At 38.8% G+C, this 20,207-nt stretch overlaps 1 protein-coding gene across 4 annotated transcripts in view; it reads left to right on the top strand.

Moving 5' to 3' along the window:
* The window catches only part of LOC118798412 (NLR family CARD domain-containing protein 3-like), a 77,029-nt gene extending 71,849 nt beyond the window's left edge, over nt 1–5,180 (top strand). For all 4 annotated transcript variants that reach the window (XM_036557858.1, XM_036557864.1, XM_036557868.1 and 1 more), the window contains 3 exons: nt 1,641–1,814; nt 4,242–4,288; nt 4,489–5,180. In XM_036557858.1, the coding sequence (XP_036413751.1) occupies nt 1,641–1,814; nt 4,242–4,288; nt 4,489–5,030 (763 nt within the window). In that variant the 3' untranslated portion in view covers nt 5,031–5,180. The remainder of the gene's footprint in view (nt 1–1,640; nt 1,815–4,241; nt 4,289–4,488) is intronic.
* The last annotated feature ends 15,027 nt before the right edge of the window (nt 5,181–20,207 follow it).

Raw genomic sequence — 20,207 nt, 5'->3', positions numbered from 1 at the left:
GTATGACTGTGTTTGTGTGTGTTTGAGTGAGTGATGGTAGGAATGCATGTTTTATTTTATTTTATTTTGTTATATTTTATATTTATTTTATTCACTACATGTAAATGTCTGTCTGGTACTGTGCACTGTGAGCTCCTGTAACCAAAACCAAATTCCTTGTATGCGTAAGCATAACTGGCCAATAAAGCTTCCAATAAAGATTCTGATTCTGATTGTGACAACCCTAAGAGGAAACTCTATGCGAAGACATTGTTGCAAAGCCAAGGCTAAAGCTAAAGATTCCCCACATAAGCACCACTCTTCTCCCATTCTCCCATGTCCAACAGGTTTGGCCCACTCAGTGAGACACCTTCTGAGGTACTTGTTGAAAGGGTTCTGGTAATAGATGATTCTATTTTAGGGCATGGGAAAATAGCTTCTCTTTTAGGGGTGCCAGTAGCAGTTAGCTGTATACCGGGAGCCAGAGTGTCAGGTATTATCCTGAAGGTACAATGAATCCTGAGGGATCCTGAAGCTCTTAGCTAACTGTAGGTTTTCTAGGATAGTTAATCATATAAGTACTAATGACATCCATCTGTGGCAGTCAGAAATTACTAAACATGGCATTACAGAGGTGCATATATTATCTGAGACAATGTCGTATATGCCATAATATGCACTAGCCTCAAATCTACAGCAGGTTATGACTTCTAAACTGCTGGTTGTCCATGTGGTGCTCAGAAAAAAAGAGATATGTGGACAATTGGTCTACTTTTGAGGGCAAGCCTGGTCTTTTGAGTTGGGACGGTATCCACCCCTTGCTGGAGGTTGCTCCACATTTTTCTTGTAGCATAGCTCACATTCTTTTCAGCAGCCATCAGTGTAGGGTGGTCAGTTGTTGACAAACCAGGGCCAAGACCAGACAGCAGACAGACTGGCTTAACTTATCTTCTAGCTGCATTGAGATGCCACATAGGTTTCATTTAGTTGGGATGATGTCTGTTCCCTGAATCAAAAAAAAATAAATAAATTTGAAATCCTCAAAAAGTTTGTACTACTAATTTGATCAGTATCACATTAGTTAGAAAATTGCAATAACAGCACATTTAGTCTAAAACCAGGACTGCTTAACAATATATCTATTAAATCTAAATCCATCATTGTAAAGTACATAATCATTGATCATGATTTTGATGCTCTATGCCTCACAGAAACATGAATTACCTAAATTCTCCTTTTCAATTACAGGCTGGATTCTTTTTAAATTTGTTCGATCGTCAATAACTGTACATTAATTGAAAAATCGTATCCTTCTTGTGCTCTGTTCATATTGCTCTTTTTGTGTGATTGTTTTGCTATCTAGTGTAGACACAAAGAGCATGGGTTCCACTTTTGAATTTTGGCTCCTTATAAGGTTTCTTCCTCTTTCTTTTAGGCAGAGCTTTCTTGCTAATGTAGCCTTTGGTGATGCTCATTGGGACTTGATTAGTAAAATGTCAATCTGTTGAGTCAGTTAATTGTTTTCATTCCATCCTGTTCGATTTCAGAGTGTCGATGTATATTTCACAGAATTTGGAGCTTGCTGTGTTTGTTATATACTGCAATTGGTTTATAGCTCTATATAAATGCCATCTGTTCCTTTTTTTCCTTCCTTTCTTCAGATTATCTGGATGTATGGTTAGAGTTAAAGGCTGTTATTATCTGGCTTTGGCTCTAAACTCAAACCCCTCCAACCTGAGAGAACTGGATCTGACCTATAATCACCCAGAAGAGTCTGGAATTAAGCTGCTTTCTGATCTACTGGAGGATCCACACTGTAAACTGGAGAAACTACAGTGAGTTACTGATTTACTGTCTCTAAACACAGACCGACTGTTATTATACGCATTACACACTTTACTCTCTGTAGTGTTTTACTGTAGATGTGTTTGTTTTCATGGTGTGGTGGTGAACTGTGATGGGTTCAGTAAGGACGCCCCATCACCAAGTCTGTGAAAGGACACTGGGGCATGAAAAGGGACAATTACTGTTGGGTTGAAGCCTAGGTGAAATTAAAATGTGCACATAAGACATACTTACCTTGTTCTTGTTCTGTCCTGATTCTCAGGGGAGTGCTTCCAGGGCTTCCCTTTTACTGGCCGGTAGAGCCCATGGCTGTGTGTAGAAGGGGGGGAGGTGGGATCCGGGAACATTTAGGGAAAGACAGAAAGAGTTAACATAATAAATCAATATGAATGAATGTACTTATGGGATAAAAAAAAATAAGTTTCTTGTTATTAGTTTTATGTATATTGTGTTTACTGTGCTAAAGTGTTTTGTTATTGTTTGTGTCGTGTAACCCCTCACTAGCCCTGGGGGATGGTTTAGTCTAACTAGATGGGGGCAGGGCTACGGTTTTAAATGGAGGGGGTTTATTCAGGAGGGGAGAGGGAATGTAGGCCTCTGGCAGAAACTGACTGATGTTTTAGTCAGAAATGTCTAGGTCTGACTGCATGAGTGATTAGAAGTAGTCTGCTGTGTCCTGGCCACATTAGTTGCATTGCAGCCCATTTGTTTTGTGTTTATCCAGTCTTTTCTTTCACTTTTCACTTGTTTGTGTGCAAAATAAATGTGTGTGCCAAGTCAAACTCTGGAGTTCAGCCTAATCTTTTCGAGGGGAACCCTGTCCTCTACACCATCATGCTACATGTAAAACAGTGCAGCCTTGCAATCTCTACATCTTAACATTCCCACATGAACTGTTAGTCTTTTAAACGTCTGTGTAAATAGCATAATCAATGCTCAGTAGGTTTGGAAGGGTCTTATGAGATTCAGTGTGAAAACAGTAAGGAGACTACACAATCAGGAGCGACTAATTCACAGCTGACGTCGGAGTAATTAACAGATTAGGTTCATAAAATGCAAACCCACTGGTTTGGATCACTTGTAATGGTGCTAGCTGAAATAGCTGCTTGATTTACACTATAAGCCAACTTAGCGATTAAATTAATGCTAATGTTAGTGCAAAGTTGTTGGGTTACCTGGTCACAATGCTACATCCAGCATGAGAAAAGTCACTGTTTACTAGCACACTGATGGCATAATGTAATTAACGTAACAATTTAATTAATATATCAGCAGGTACATCAGGCTGTATTATGTGTGGTTAACAGTATAAGTGGCCAACCTTCTCATTAGCTGGAGTATGACAGAGACAGACTTTTATTATATGTATTTTTAACATTTAACAAATTTTTCAGTAATCAATGAGGACTGAGAAGCAAGGGACTCATAGAGACAAGCACAGAGAGAGAGAGAAAGAGAGAGAGAAGTAGCATGGAAACTGGAATCATAATAATAATAATAATAATAATAATAATAATAATAATAATGGATCATTTCATTGAAAGTAGGAATCAATACAATACATACAATCTGTATGAAATAATGACTATGAAATAATGATTATTATTAACTATTAAAAAACATTGTTAAATATAATCATGATGTAAACTAGATAACAAGACTACGACTGTAATCTAGAGCTAGGAGGGGCAGCGATGTGATCTAGAGCTAAATAGCATAGCAGTGTGATGTGGAGCTAACTAGCCTAGAAGAGTGATCAAGAGATAACTACTGGAGCAGTGTGATCTAGAGTGAACTAGCAAACTGTAAACCTGTAATAGAGCTGAAGGTCTTAAATATCTAAAGTTAGTTCACTGTATTAATGTGAAGACGGTGATTTGGAGCTGCAGTGTTCTGTAAACTGGTAATGGAGCTAAAGCACTTAAATATCTAAGATTAGTTCGCTGTATTAATGTGAAGACGGTGATTTGGAGCTGTAGTGCTCTGTAAACTGGTAATGGAGCTAAAGTGACAACGACTGATTCGGTAGAAAAGCTGAAATAACAGCTTCATAACCTCCAGAATGTAACGACCAACTATGTCATTCAACTTTATTCATTTTTGTAGTGATTAAACATGACAATCTATCAGCATCTCACAGCAGCAGCAACTCAGAACTGCAGCTCTAAGTACAGACAGTCTGTATTACCAGCTCCAGTAACAATAATAAGAATAACAACAATAATAATAATAATAATAACAATAATAATAATAACAATAATAATAATGGGCTTAATGATAAGCAGTGATTTTAGCTTTATCTGGACTGCAAGGTGTAAAGGGTGTTTTATACTGTCATGATTTGTTTTATTCTTTAATTTAGTTTTGATTCTAGATGAAGTTTGATGATTATATGAATGTGTGTGTTTGTTCTTCAGGGTGGATCATGGAGGGAAGATCAGGATCAAACCAGGACTGAAGAAATGTAACACACACATGCACATAAACTAAACACTCTCACACACTGTACACACACACACATACACGCACATACACATCATATATGCATTATAGGCAAACAGCACACACTATTCACATGTAAAACACTATAAACACACAAGCACTGCTTTTTATATTCCTCTAATCTGTGTGTGTGTGTGTGTGTGTGTGTGTGTGTGTGTACAGATGCTGTTGATCTCACTCTGGATCCAAACACAGTGAACAGAAATCTCTCTATATCTGAGAGGAACAGAAAGGTAGAGTGGGTGGGAGATGATCAGCGTTATCCAGATCATCCAGACCGATTTGAGTTCTGGCCTCAGGTTCTGAGTATGGAGAGTCTATCTGGACGCTGTTACTGGGAGGTTCAGTGGAGTGGAGATGGAGCTGATATATCAGTATCATACAGAGGAATCAGGAGGAAAGGACGTGATGTTAACTGTGTGTTTGGAAACAATAATCACTCTTGGAGTCTGAACTGCTGTAATAACAGTTACTCTGTCTGCCACAATAATCAGAAAACTGCCCTACCTGTCCCCCCTTCCCCCTCTAACAGAGTAGGAGTGTATCTGGACTGGGGGTCTGGCACTCTGTCTTTCTACACTATCTCACCTAAAACACACACACTGACCCACCTATACACACTCACCACCACATTCACCGAACTGCTCTATGCTGGATTCTGTATTTATTCTGACTCCTCGGTGAATCTGTGTGAGATAGAATAATCTCTACAGAGAGAGAGAGAGAGACATAGAGCAGGTTTGTGAAAAACTTTTTTTTCAGTTTATCAGTTTGATCTCACACTGAAATTATAGTAGAAATCAAACCTTTCTGTGTTTAAATTCTTCTAATTAAATAAAAGAGTTTAGAAAATAAAAAAAAACTTAAATTTTCTCAAAAACATGAGTCAAAAAAAGATTCAGTAAATGGAAATGTTGTTTTTGTAGTCTACATGGCTGTTTTAAAATCAGAAACTGATCAGAACTTTTTGTCCAAGTTGAAAACTTTGTCACAGACACCAGGAGACTTGTTGCTTATCTGAAGACCTAGTGACACTTCCCCCAGCTCCCGTCTTCTGCACACCAACATCTCACCTTCTTCACAGTGTTTCTGTGTGAGAGGCAGGCATCTGGTCTGAGAGACAAGATAAGACGACCAGATGACCCTCAGTTACAGTGTTCATGGATCTCCTCCCAAAATCCCTTTGCAAACACTGAGGAGACTAACCAGAGTAAATTCTGGATGAAAACTGAAGTCATGACTTTTGAAAATTCCTTTCCCTCTCCAACACACTCACACACTCACACACACACACACACACACACATTTCATACCTACTCAGGGAAGGACACCTGAAGGCTTAAGGAACAGATTTCCCCACATAACCAGTCCAACCTATTGGAGCCCCACAAGACCCCCTGTAGGAAAAGATACTCTTAAGTGCATTCTTCAGCCTCGTAAATTTGGGGTCTGTTTAGAGACTAGGCTCTTAAGAACCCAGCTTCAAGCCTCTTCAAATGCTCTCTGGAAAGTTTTTAATCATATAAAAGGAACAGGCACCCAATCCTTAATCAAGTACAAAATCGAATGATTCTCCTTTCTTAATCTCTGTTAAAGTGCCAATGTATAACTCAAACATGATTTCCACCCAGCATTGTCAGCATAATTAATACTAAACTCCCTGCATCTTGATAGGTATTCTGTGGTTCTTGAATTGTAACCCAATTTCATTAATATGGGTTATGAGTTGATCTTGGATCATTTGTAACTCTTTTTCATTTAATTATTTCTTTTTATTCTAGAATCACAAAATCCATATTTTTTAACCATGGTTCCAGTCTTACATATCTGACTTTCTTTCTTCATGTAGTCTTCATGTAGTTTTTTTAGAAGCAGAATTATACAATTTGTAGCTTGGGTGACTATGGATGTTTTAAGAATAGTGGAGTTTCTGCCTTCATATCTACAGAGATATTGGTAATTACTGGGTGATGTACTCAGCGTTTATTTTACGCTTACTTATCCTTCACATTTTACTTAAACATTGTTTAGAAATGTTAGTGTTGATTAATACTAATTTTGAAGTTATATTATTTTGCAAAATCTTTTCCTTTCCATAATAATGTTCCTTACGAGTGGCTTTATGTAACCATAGTGTGCAATTAGAATACTTTTATATGTAATAATCTGTAAACTTAGTAGTATTCAAAACAATTTTATAAGACATTGCATGCCTATGTTCTTTCACTTAAGTGGTAGCCAGGCTCAGGAATATTTAGTCCTTTTTTTGTTAATATTGCATCAATGGTGGATTTGAGCAGTCACACAGACAAAGAAATTACATATTCATTTGAAATTAAGCACAAAAATGCTTTTTTACCTGACTCGAAACAGGAAGTTTGAGTCACGTGGTTAGAAGAGAGAGAGAGACAGACCATGAAGAAACAAAAAGAAAGAAGCCCTCTCTCCTTCTCCTCTGCACTTTAGATCTGCAGGTCTTAGATTTCAGTTTTGGTTTTGTTTCATGTCTCAGCTCAGCACGTCTTTGTTCAGTTTGTTGTTTTCTTTCACTCAGTAATCTTCAAGTGTTGGTAACTGCTAGACTTTGCGTAAATGTCAAATAGCTGCCTCTAGCTGCATTTGTTTTCAAGTTTTGTTGATTCATTTTGAAGGTCTGATTGGCAGCAGTAGATCATTGTGAACTGTTCACAATCATAGTTTAAGAACTAGGGACGGAAGTAAACCAGCTGACTGCAATCCATCCCAAGAATCTGCTCCAGCGGCCCCAGCAAAAGGCTGCAGCCTGACTTTACTAGCCACCCTTTGAAAGCCAGCTGAAGAGCCGCCTTCCCCAACAGAGGCCAACATGGGCCAGCTGGAAGCCCTGGCTCACTATCCCCAGTCTTCATGCTCCTAAGGTTCACGTCCTCAGTGGCTTCACCTTTGACCCACGGACCCTTCTCCAGCCCACACGAACAGGCGGCTTCTCTTCCCCAACATGGCATGTGCATCACTATGCTCCTTATGTGATTCATTCTCGTTGTGTTAGCTACTGTCTCTGCTTTGATCACAACTTAGGCCAGTTATACGTTAGCATTAACATTATGTTCTGTGTGCTGCTCAAAATGCCTCAAATTAATCATTGTGAATCTCAGCTAATCACAGTATGTTTATCTGGTGAACTTCATATCTGTTTTTTCTGCAAACCTGTTAATCTAAAAATTAGTGCTTATATACCTTCAGTAATCTATCATTTAGTACTTATATATACCTTTGTATAGTACTTATATACTTTTATCAATAAATTATCCTTTATTAAAGTTATCACTTGTGGTTTTGTATATGTAATGATCACAATTGGATTGATAGATCACTGTCCATGGGCAAAACCTAACCTGAGATTAATCTAAGTAGCTGTTTACGGTGAGTGGAGAAAAAAGGTGGTTTAAATGGTCTTGTCCTGCTACATATTATTTTATTGGTGCCAGCACACGAGGCCTGTGGTAAAAAATCAGATTGATTGTGATAATTATATTACATATTATATTGAAACGTGACTGAGGAATCAGTCTCCCCATGTGAGTTTAGGCTGGTTAGCTTAGCATGCTAACACTTTGCCATTTGTCCCCCAAGTACAACACTTCCATGGCAGAACAACCACTTCTTCTGAGCTCACTAGCTGACTAGATTGCCTTCCAGTTATTCTAGCATGCTAACCCATGTCACTACCTGCTAACTGCATCACTTCCATAGTTTAGCCTATTAGCTTCCGTTTAGTCCAGCATGCTGACCTACATCACTTCCTGCCGACAGCATTTACATACTTTAGCCTATTAACCTATATCATTTCTCTGTAACTACTTCACTTCTTTAGCTTAGCATATCAGCTTTGGTTAGTCTAGTGCTAACCTCCCTTGTAGTCTATTGTACTGAAAAGTGACTACATGACTCTCTTGGCCTAGCAGAAACTTTTAATTTGCATGGTATGCTTTTAAATGACTTCCTTGGCTTAGCAGCAACTTTTAATTAGCATTTAATGCTAAATGTCAGTTAGCAGTGCTAACTGCCCACTCAACTGGAGTTTTTACAGTGAATAAAACATATATAATCCAAATATGACAAAAACTGAAAAGATGATGGATTTCTGTTAGTTGTTCTGCAAAGAAATGTCATTCATTCAGTTCTCAGAAGTTTTTTTAATTACTCTTTATTAAAAAACAATTTTAAAAATCACGAAATCCCGAACAATTTGAGCTACATTTTCATAGTTTGATTATGATATTCATGAAATTATACATAAATTCTACAAATAAATAGCATTTTACAGCTATCAGCATGACAGCATGTGCTGTCACATTGGCATAAAACACAACCTAAAAAAAGTGCAGTCTGCCTTTAAGGTTATGACATCATTTGACCAAGGTGACACTGACATTGATCAAGGGTGTGTCTCTCACTGAATTGTAGGATTTTAAGGTTGTTTTTGATGAGGATGAGCTGATGGATCAGGCCCTGTCACACTAAAATATCCCAGAAAAGAATGAAACTGTTCTAAATCTAGAACGTGTCTAAAAGGTTCTGAAATTCCTGCTTACATGCTAACAGTTTTGATGCTAGCATCTTAACAGGCTGAACAGGGTCAGTTAAAATGGCTGACCATCAGTCCTGACCCATCAGGCCCTGTCACAGCCCTGTGTTACAGGACCAGACAGCCTTCTGACAGGATCTTACAAATGAATGGCTTTGTTCCCTTTTATTACCTTCACTGCATATAATATGTATTTAATGCTGCCACAGTAAACATTATCCGAATAAACAGACATTACACTGTAAATCTGAAGCTCTTTATGCTCATAGATAAAAGTTTGTTTGGACTGTATCAGTTGTCAGTCATATTCTAATGAATTAGGTCCTTATTATATGTCCTTGGCTAAACTTTACCATATTAGTCTAATATTACATTAACATTAAAATCATAATTAGAAATTAAAATAGTGATGATTAATTAAAGAACACAGAGAAACTTTTCCTGCATCAACAAACTCCATAAAGTCAGTCCTGTCACAGCACCGTCAGTCCTGTCACACAGGACACTGTGATATAATAACTGACTATTTCAGAAAATATTGATGAAGTAATCTCTTTAACTGCAGATGAAGGTGGGTTTATTTCCAACATTACATGTTTGTAAAAATCTCCTGTGTAAAGGGAGGATTTTTACAGTACATGAGTGACTGGTGGTTATTCTGTGTTTAACATCCACTACAGTTAACCGAAATGGGGCTTATATTTCTATAGGAACTACAGAACCATGTTAGAGGGGGGACATGTGAATGCTATTTATGTCAAAGAAATTTATTAGGAATGTGTGTATATATGTATGAATGAATATATACATATACAGATTTGTCTGTGACTTGACATTTCAGAAATGAAATACGTGAAAAAAAGGTATTTTGTTGAAGCATTAATTCATGCTGAGATGGCACAATATGTGTTTCTCATAGTTTAACACGTCCTCCATACAACTCAGTGTTCAACTTATAGAACACTGGAAAAAGATCTTATACATAAGATCTTTTTTCCAAAAAGATTTTCAGAAGTGTAAATGTCCATTTCTGGTAGAAAGTCTCATAAAGCTTTGAGTAAAGGCTTTTTCAAATCCAGTTCAGAGGAAAGCTTCACTTCACCATCACTGCTGAAAATGATCAGCTCATGTTTATTTAAACTGGCTGAACTGATCAACACACAGAACTAAATAATCCCTCAGATTAACTAACACTGTGTCAGTAATCTCACCTCTCTTCAGGAACCCTTTACCACATTTCTGCACCTGCACGTTTCCAGCTTTTTAAGTCGCAAAACAAAACGAGCCAATGGCAGCGGGAGGAGCCAACAGTCCCACCTCTGCAGCAGCACAACCTCAATAACTGTGAATAAACACACTCTGCACTGCCTCCCTCTAGCGGCTGATCCAGGTACTGCACTAATCATGCACGCTGGCTGCAGTTTCAGATCATTTTCTGAGCCATTCTCAGCTCTGAGTGCAGCTCAGAAAGGAGCAAATCACTGTATCACCTGTGTAGAAGAACCTAGAACACCCAGAACGTTCTGCTGAGTCTGTGTTGAAGAAGCAGCTCCATCTGAGTTTTTGATGCTGGACACAGATGGATTTTTCTCTCTACAGCTGCAGATTCAGCAGCTCCATGCAGCTCCGCATCAACCACACTTTACTGTGAGGAACCCGAAATCCCTACTTACGCTGGGGTGAATGTAGAAATACTACATTTCCCAAAATACCTCAGCAGGTGTCTCCATGATAACCGGTTGTGTTGTGATGCAATTGACTCCACCTTTATTCTGCCGAGGCTGGAAAAGTAGTGATTATACAGTGTGGTAAATTCAATTTTATTGATTATTTATGTATACATTCTGTGTGCATCTTTTTAAAAATGTTATAAGAGATGATTAAGTAGCCTTGGCAGTGTTTTAATGAGGTCGCAATCCAGTGAGGCCCAGTGACAATGTGTACTTTCCATTGCTGTGTTTGGTTCGACCTGAAATAAAACATACTGTTATTATGTATTGTAAGTGTAACTGAAATGTAAAAAGAAAAATTTAGTGTTTGATCTTGGTATTTAAAAATGAGAATTTTTTATTATATAGAGTGTAATTTAAGAATTTTTGTAGTTACAGCTTGTGTTGAAGTGACAGTATATTGCATTTAATGTCAATGTTGAAAGCTGTTATATAGAAAAATAAGTCTGGTTTAGCTGAAGTTTATCAGTTTGGATCAGGTAGGTTTGTGCTTGTTTTGTCACAGCAATCAAGTTTAGTTTAACACACAGCTGCATGTTAAGCCACTGAAGTTACCAGATAGCCAAACTTGTGTTAAACTGAGACTAAACTGCTACTAAGCTAAGGACACAGTAATAACCCAAAAAGTTTAAATCTGTTTGCCTCATGTACATGAAACCACACAAGTGTGTTTCATGGAAAAATAAGTTCTAGATATTCTGGAAAGTGAGTGAAAATCATATAGATACCGACTCTGAATAAACACATATACACAATATACACTAGTATTGCACTATTCCTACAGTAATAAGTTATGAAGTGAAACTGTGAAATGTACTGTTGTACACATTCCATATGTGCAGTTAGTCTGAGGTAGACAATAAATGAGATGCAGGTACACAGGGGATAGAATACTAATATAGAAATCTTCCAGATTATACAAGATATGGATAGAAGATGTACAAGATGTCAATCCATATGTGTAAGTATAGATTTGCTAGATTGAAGGTGCAGAGGAACAGAGTGAGTCTGATGAGATGTGGATTTCAGAGAAGTTAACATGTAGACTTCACTACTTCTGTGTGTGTGTTTACAGGATTAGGTCTAATCTGGAGGAGGAGCCATGACCTCCAAAATGAGCTTCTCTGAGGAGCAGCACTCACAGAAAGCTGAGAGGTGAGAGAATCATGGGATTTGGGGTAAAGACTGTATGTTCTCATCTACACCAACAAGCAGGAACGTTTGGAGATCATGTCTGATATTGGTTGTGTTCTAGACTGGTTCAGGGTCAGAGATCTGACTTACCTGAACCCAGCTGCGTGTCCATGAAAAGTGACCGCTCAATGGACAAAGGATTCAACTTCAGAGATAACAGTTCTTCTGAGCTCAGGGTAAGAATGATGTGACACTGAATGAGATGACATAATACGCAGACACAGTAACCAGAGAACTGACTTACCTGTCCCCCCCCTCCCACTCTAACAGAGTAGGAGTGTATCTGGACTGGGGGTCTGGCACTCTGTCTTTCTACATCATCTCCCCTAACACACACACACTGACCCACATACACACACTCACCACCACATTCACTGAACCGCTTTACTTGGATTCTATATTTATAATAACTCCTCAGTGAGTCTGTGTGAGACAGAATAACCTCTTCAGAGAGAGAGAGGAGAGAGAGAGAGAGGACAGAGATGTTGTCATGGTAAGCAGTTCGAATGGCAGCAAAAAACATCAGCTCATAAGTTAAACTAACTTTTGTGGAATTTTTACATCAAGAAATTTCATATATGACCTGTCCACATGATATTACAATAAACAACACAATGATGTTTGAAAGAAAAAATGAGAGTTTAGTATCAATAACAATATCTATGATATTGAAACACCTGTAATTGAATTATGAGGACCACAACATCGGCTGAAGACGCACCAGTAATGTTCCCTGTTCTGCTGAATACACATCTCCCATCCTAACAATCAATATATATCACAATGGAACAGTTATGATTCAGGGATCTGAAAATAGTCTAAAAAACTTCCAAAACTGCTTCCAAAACATGAAGAAAACTGTAATGTCAAAAAGGAACATCACAGCTCCACAAACACCACCACACAAGGACGTTTCTCAGAGCCCCACAATAACAGCACAAATGGAACACACGCCTAAGCTAGCTAGCAGCGTCAGGACTCTAAAGGAGGGGCTGTCTGTCCTGGAGCAGGAGTTCATAGATTTTAAAGAGAGAACTCTGTTTGTTCTCCATCAGAACAACAACAACAACAGCCAACCAGCAGGAGAACTGCACTCTCTACTACAGCAGCAGAGAGACGAGATCAGAGAACTACAGCAGGCCATGTGAGAACTAGAGGAGGACAACCAGTATCTGAGAACAGCTTTACGGAGAGTGACAGAGGAGCTGGCCACAATCACACAGGTGTCCATCACCCCAACCCAGATACTGCAGCACAGCCAGACTGAGGAGCAACCACAGACCAAGAATGGGCTCACTTCGTCCCCCACCCTCATCCCCTCTAAAACACCACTGCTGATCTAGCCCTCACATTCTACCCTTCCCACTTCTTTCTCCTCATCCTCTACAACCTCTACTCCCCCCAAAACCACTCTACCAAAACCTACACAGACGCTCACGACTGACCTCCACAACACTGTAAAACCTGCACAAAAACCTCCAAAACTACCCCAATTAAAATGTGCAAAACCTGGAAAATATACTTTGAAGAGCTTTATAAAAATCCAAAATGCCATAATTTAAATTCAAACCAGACCATGATCTCAGAAAAAATGACCAAATTAGAATCTGCAATAAAAATAACCAACATCCTCTAGACTATCCCATCACCATAGAAGAGCAACAAGAAAAACTGACAGCTCTTAAAAGAGGAGAAAGCATGTGGAATCAACAGTATTAAGAATGAAATGTTAAAACACAGTAGTCCCAAATTACAATTGGCCATCCTAAAACTGTACAATCTAGTGCTCAAAAGTGGAATTTTCCCTGTGATCTGGAATAGAGGCCTTATTACACCAATATATAAAAATGGTGAAAAATTTGACCCACGTAACTACAGAGGTGTATGTGTGAACAGCAATATAGGCAAAGTCTTCTGTAGTGTACTAAACAAGAGATTATTAGCATGTTTAATGGAACATAACGCACTATCAAAAGGTCAAATTGGTTTCTCATCAAAACACAGAAAAAGAACCTATTTACACCCTAAATACCCTCATTCAAAAACACATCCATCAACAAAACAAAGGAAAAATATTTGTTTGTTTTGTCAACCTAGGAAAAGCTTTTGGTTCTGTTTGATTTCTTCCAATTACTCCAAACTGGTATAGGAGAAAAAGTCTATGATTTAATTAAATCCAAATATAATGATAACAAATGCACAATTAAATTAGGGAACAAAAGAACAGAATTCTTCAAACAAGGACATGGAGCATCAAGGCTGTAACTTATCCCCAACCCTCTTCAACATATACATCAACAACCTGGCCACAACCCTGGAACAATCATCAAATTTAGGATTAGAACTAAATAAAAAAGAAATAAAATTCCTTTTATACGCAGATGATTTGGTCTTGCTAGCTCCTGCAGCACAAGGCTTACAAAAACACATAAACTCATTAGAAGAATATTGTCAAAATTGGGCATTAGACATCAACATCAATAAAAACCAAAATTATGGTTTTTCAAAAAGGCAAAAACCACAAATCACAATTCCACTTTACCTTTGGTGAGACTATATTACAGCACATCATGGAATATAATTACTTAGAACTATTAATCAGTGCATCTGGTAACTTTAATATGACAATGAATGCACTGGTAGAAAAAGCAAGAAAAGTATATTTTACTATTAAACGATCAATAAACACACTCAACCCACCAATCCAAATTTGGCTAAAAATATTTAATTATGTAATAGAACCCATTCTCTTGTATGGCAGTGAAGTATGGGGACCAATAATTTATCAAAAAGACACATTATGGGACACGACTCCTATATAAAAGTTTCATTTAGAATTTTGTAAAGAAATCTTAAAAGTACATCGCAATGCAGCCAATCTGGCATGCAGAGCAGAGCTGGGCGAGTTTCCTCTCTCCCTCCCCAACGAGCTTTAAAATTCCACCATCACCTCACAGGCACATCCAGAGTCCTACCACCACACACCGTACCTCAGCAACCGCACACACCCAGAAACAGACCCCCTCAGACCCCTCACAGATAAACATCACAGATAAACATCAGCTTCAAACCACAGCCCAGTCCACCAGCTCACCAATACACAACACAGCCCAGTACATTATCTCACCAACACACACCACAGCCCAGTACATTATCTCACCAACACACACCACAGCCCAGTTCACCATCTCACCAACACACAACACAGCCCAGTCCATCATCTCACCAACACACACCACAGCCCAGTCCACCATCTCACCATCACACAACACAGCCCAGTCCACCATCTCACCAACACACAACACAGCCCAGTCCACCATCTCACCAACACACAACACAGCCCAGTCCACCATCTCACCATCACACACCACAGCCCAGTCCACCATCTCACCATCACACAACACAGCCCAGTCCACCATCTCACCAACACACACCACAGCCCAGTACACCATCTCACCAACACACACCACAGCCCAGTTCACCCTCTCACCATCACACACCACAGCCCAGTCCACCATCTCACCAACACACAACACAGCCCAGTCCACCATCCCACCATCACACACCACAGCCCAGTCCAGTCCACCACCTCACCAACACACACCACAGCCCAGTTCACCCTCTCACCAACACACACCACAGCCCAGTTCACCCTCTCACCATCACACACCACAGCCCAGTACACCATCTCACCAACACAGATCAGAATGATCCATAAAACATACCAAAACCAATATATCAACAATTGGACCAATGAAATTGCCACAGTTAATAAATTAGAATGCTACAGATTACTGAAGAGAGAATACAGACTAGCAGATTGTCTGATCAAAATAAAAACCCCAAAGAAAGAAATATCTTAACAATGTACAGACTGAGTGATCACAATTTAGAAATAGAAAAAGGCCATAAAAAACACTGGAGGCCCAGAGAAGAACGAATATGTAATCAGTGCAGTTCAGGACAAATCGAAACAGAGCAACACTTTCTCTTCTCCTGTAACAGATATAAAGACCTCAGAGAAGATTATTCAACTCAGTTAAAACTTATATCCCATCATTTAAGGAGAAAATGATTAAAACTGAAGATCTGTTACGCATGTGTTTAGGAGAGACTCCAGAATGTGCTGAACTATCAGCTAAATATGTTTACAGCTGCCACAAACACAGAGAACAGAGTGACACAGCAGCTTAAACTAACCCCATGTAAATGTATAATTTATTTAATGTTGTGTGTGTGTATTTTACAATGTGATGACGCCCCCCCACATAAAGAGACCACCCTGCAACAGTCTCAGTCACACCCACAGCCCCGTTCCCAAAGCTTAGTACAGTACGCCAAGGCAGATGCTCAGGAGGACTAATTATTTGGTATAGATCAAATCTACATCAGTACATAGACATTGTAAAAACAGAAAAATACCTTATTTGGCTTAAAATAAAAAAAAACCATAACGTCTTCACACAAGGACCTGTTCCTCTGTGCTGTATACACCCGACAGCACAGAGGAGTTCCAGAAAGCAATCAGAAATCAGAGACCCCAAAATTCAGACACTCTTAGACAGCTTTCTGGACACCACATACATTTACAGTAAAGAAGGTGTCAATCTGGCAGTAAAGAACCTAAACACAATCTTTGAAAAAACAGCAAAAAAGGCAAAACTGAAAATTAGGAATATATCAAAACCTACACTGAAAAAAGAAGACAACTGGAAAAAACTCAGGAAATTGTCAAATAAAAAGCATAGAGATCCAAACAACACTAACATACGCCTTCTTTACTGTGAAACCTTAAAACAATATAAACGTCCACTCCGAACCAAAAAGACTCAGTACACTCACAAACAGCTGACACTAATCGAGGAGTCAATCAGAACAAACCCATTCTGGGAGAACTGGAACAAGCTTAAAAATGAGACCATGAAGAATTGGCAATACAAAACGGTGATATTTGGACAGATCATTTCAAAACACTCTTCAGGAAAGTAGAATCAAATACAAATCCTCAGCAAAACCATATAAACAAAAAGCTTGAAGAACTAGAATTGGCTATAAAGGATAGTCAGAATCCTTTAGACTCCTCAATTACTGAGCAGGAACTGAAGGAGAACATTAACAAACTAAGACCAAAGAAAGCCTGTGGGCCTGATGGAGTACTGAATGAAATGATAAAAAAACTCAACTTCTAAATTTCAACTGGCTATTCTAAAGTTATTTAGTCTGGTTCTGAGTGTAGGTTACTTCCCTGAAATCTGGAATCATGGACTAATAACCCCAATCTTTAAAAGTGGAGATAAATTCAACCCTAATAATTACCGAGGCATCTGTGTGAACAATAATCTGGGGAAGTTACTGTGCAGCATTTTAAATTCTAGATTTCTAAACTTCCTAATGGAGCACAGTGTCTTGAGTAGAAGTAATCAGGGAAGTTAAGTTGCTGCTGTTTAAGCCCAACACTATTTAATATTTACATTAATGAATTGGCAAAGATATTAGAGGAGTCCACAGCTCCCGGGCTCACTCTGCACGACTCAGAGATTAAATTCCTGCTCTATGCAGATGACCTGGTTCTGCTGTCCCCCACAGAGCAGGGCCTACAGCAGAACCTGGACCTGTTAGAGCACTACTGCCAGACCTGGGCCCTGGCAGTAAACCTGAAAAAGACAAAAGTAATGATATTTCAGAAAAGATCCAGATCTCAGGGAAAACAACACACATTTAGGTTAGGTATGAATAATATTCAGTATTCGAATAGTTACAATTATTTAGGTTTAAACATCAGTTCTTCTGGAAATTTTAACTTGGCAGTGAATGAACTGAGAGGCAAAGCTCACAGGGCTTTCTATGCCATAAAACAACAAATTCCTGTGGAAATTCCAATCAGAATTTGGCTAAAAATATTTGAATCAGTAATTGAACCAATTGCCCCTTATGGCAGTGAAGTGTGGCAGTGAAGCTTACTAATCAGGAATTTCACAAATGGGACAAACATCCGATTGAGACCCTGCATGCAGAGCTGTGTAAAATTATTTTAAAGGTGCACAGAAATGCCCCAAACAACGCATGCAGGGCAGAATTAGGCCGATTTCCATTAATTATAAAAATACAGAAAAGGGCAATCAAATTTTGGACACATTTAAAAGACAGCGAACCCCACTCATATCATTATAAAGCCCTGCAGTACCAAGAGTTGAGCAAAGACAACAGTCCCCTCACTCAGCTGGTCCTGAAGCACAGTTCAACACAAACACACACTAACACCCCACTAACACACACTAACACTTCACAGGCTCAGGACCAGAACACACCAGGAAACCTAATTAGAGTAAACCAAATTACAAAACAGCTCAAACTGAATTATCTCACCTATTGAGAAACTGAGTCAAACTCACAGAGTAAAATGCAGTGTTATTTGGCCCTAAAACATCAGTACAGTGTAGCAGATTACCTGAGCACACTGACTGACCCTAAACTGAGGTCCACCTTGATGAAGTACAGACTCAGTCAGCACCGTCTGTCCATAGAGACGGGCAGACACAGGAAATCTTGGCTACCAAAAGAGGAAAGACTGTGCCAGCAGTGCCAGCAGAATAGGCCTGAGACAGAGCTGCACTTTCTGACTGAATGCACCAAATTTACCTGTTATATCTGTTCTTGCTTTATATCTGTTATTGCTTTTTGTATATGTTGTACTTTGTTCTTAATCTCCCAACAAAAGCTTTGGCAATACAAGTGTTAATATTTGTCATGCCAATAAAGCAGCATTGAATTGAATTGAATTGAATTGACAGAGAGAGAGAGTGAGAGAGAGAGAGATAGACAGAGAAAGAGAGAGAGAGAGCACATATTCAGTTATGTAATTAATGTTTCTAATTCCTGATGTTTAAAATGTATTACATTTTTCAAATGTACCACGTTTTATTTTTATTATTATTAATAGTAGTAATGGTAGTATTTTACTTTATTTTATTTTATTGTGTTTTATTTTATTGCTTTTGGCATGTCCCTATTTATTCTATGCTTATATGTATTACCATATTTATATTGCAGATTTTATAGCTTTGTTTAAACTATTTATCCATATGAACTTTTGTTTAATTATTATTATTATTATTATTATTATTATTATTATTAATTCCTATTCGTTTAAATTTTAACAATAATTCAAATTTAACTTGTATTTACAGCTTTGGCAACATAGGTCTCATATCCTGTCATGCCAATAAAGCATATTTGAGAGATAGACACAATAAAGCATATGGAGAGAGACAGAGAGAGAGAGAGAGAGAGACAGAGAGAGAGAAAGAGAGGAGGGGTCAAAGGGAGAGGAGTTAAAGAAGAGGAGGAGACTTTACATTGAACTTTATCAGTCAGTTTACAGTCAGTAGGAGAACCACAGTAAAGACGCAATGGAGAGAGAGAGAGAGAGAGAGAGAGAGAGGGACAGACAGAGAGAGAGAGACAGAGACAGACAGAGAGAGAGAGACAAACAGAGACACAGAAACAGAGAGAGAGAAAGACAGAGACAGAGAGAGAGAGAGAGAGATGGAGAGAAAGAGAGAGACAGACAGAGAGAGAAACAGAAACAGAGAGACAGACAGACACAGAGAGAGAGAGAGACAGAGACAGACAGAGAGAGAGAGAGACAGACAGACAGAGAGGGAGAGAGACAGACAGAGAGAGAGAGAGACAGAGACAGACAGAGAGAGAGAGACAGACAGAGAGGGAGAGAGACAGACAGAGAGAGAGAGAGACAGAGAGAGAGAGAGAGAGAGAGAGAGGGAGAGAGAGACAAACACAACTTCACTGTTTAAATAAATCAAAGAGAAAATCTCTCACACTGACTTACTGCAGCTGTTTGTCTAATTCCTGCTCATTTACTGACTAATCATCATTTAGAGGATGACCAACACAAACTGTGCAGCAGCAGATGAGCTATCGTCTCTGACTTTACATCTACAAGGTGGACTGACAAGGTAGGAGAGTCTAATAGAGTGGACAGTGAGTGGACACTGTTTAAACTCCAGTTATGCATTATGTGCCTTTTCTGCCAGTGTGTTCCAAAGAGCCCTTCTCACTGCAGAATTACGGCCGTCTGTGTTTTATTCTCTGCTGACATCGCAGTCAGTGAACGTAAATATCATACACTATACTGCCAAAAGTATTCGCTCGTCTGCCTTCACACACATATAAACTATGAAGCTATAACAGCTTCAATTCTTCTGGGAAGGCTTTCCACAAGGGTTAGGAGTGTTTATGGGAATTTTTGACCTTCTTCCAGAAGCGCATTTGTGAGGTCAGACACGCGCTGTTCTTAAGCTAATCTGAAGGCCACAAGAAGTTTGGAGGTCTGTAGCAATTGACTCTGCGGAAAGTTGGTGACCTCTGCG

Source organism: Colossoma macropomum, unplaced genomic scaffold, assembly GCF_904425465.1.
Source record: "Colossoma macropomum unplaced genomic scaffold, Colossoma_macropomum, whole genome shotgun sequence".
Taxonomy (NCBI): domain Eukaryota; kingdom Metazoa; phylum Chordata; class Actinopteri; order Characiformes; family Serrasalmidae; genus Colossoma; species Colossoma macropomum.
This window is presented reverse-complemented; position numbering and strand designations above follow the sequence as displayed.